The 464-nt window shown below is 55.4% G+C and overlaps 1 protein-coding gene across 1 annotated transcript in view; it reads right to left on the reverse strand.

Annotated features, from left to right (window-relative positions):
• Positions 1-278, reverse strand: part of EMH_0090690 (uncharacterized protein) — a gene marked incomplete at both ends in the record, with an annotated part of 2,482 nt that extends 2,204 nt beyond the window's left edge. Inside the window, one exon of the mRNA XM_013501626.1 lies at positions 21-278. Within this exon, the coding sequence (XP_013357080.1) occupies positions 21-278 (258 nt within the window). The remainder of the gene's footprint in view (positions 1-20) is intronic.
• Between the last annotated feature and the right edge of the window lie 186 nt (positions 279-464).

Genomic DNA, 464 nt, shown 5'->3' on the forward strand with positions numbered 1-464 from the left:
AGCCCAAGAAGAACTCTAACTTCACTGGCGAGAGCAGCCGGCAGCTGCAGCACGTAATCGTATCCCCCCAGGTCGCAGTTATCCTCAGCATAAGCCCAGCCTCGCCATCCCCCCCCTCCCCCTTTGTCTCTTTCATTTATATATCTTTTTTTTTCATTGTCTAGCTGCTGACGAGCCTCCGCTTCGGCTGCTAAAGGCTGTAGCTCTGCTGCTGCTGCTGCTGCTGCTGCTGCTGCTGCTGCAGCGGCGGCAGCGGCGGAAGAGGAAGAGGAGTTCATTGAGCCAGATAACCAACCACCACCTGCTGCTGCTGCTGCTGCTGCTGCTGCTGAAGAGGTGCCGTCTGCTGCATGATCTGCTGCATCTGTATCTGCTGCTGCAGCAGAACCAGCAGCAGCAGCAGCAGCAGCAGCAGCAGTATCATCAGCAGGAGACAGTATTGTTTTTGGATTGACACCGAAATT

This window comes from Eimeria mitis, genomic scaffold (assembly GCF_000499745.2).
Source record: "Eimeria mitis Houghton genomic scaffold, Emh_scaff7225, whole genome shotgun sequence".
In the NCBI taxonomy this organism is placed as follows: domain Eukaryota; phylum Apicomplexa; class Conoidasida; order Eucoccidiorida; family Eimeriidae; genus Eimeria; species Eimeria mitis.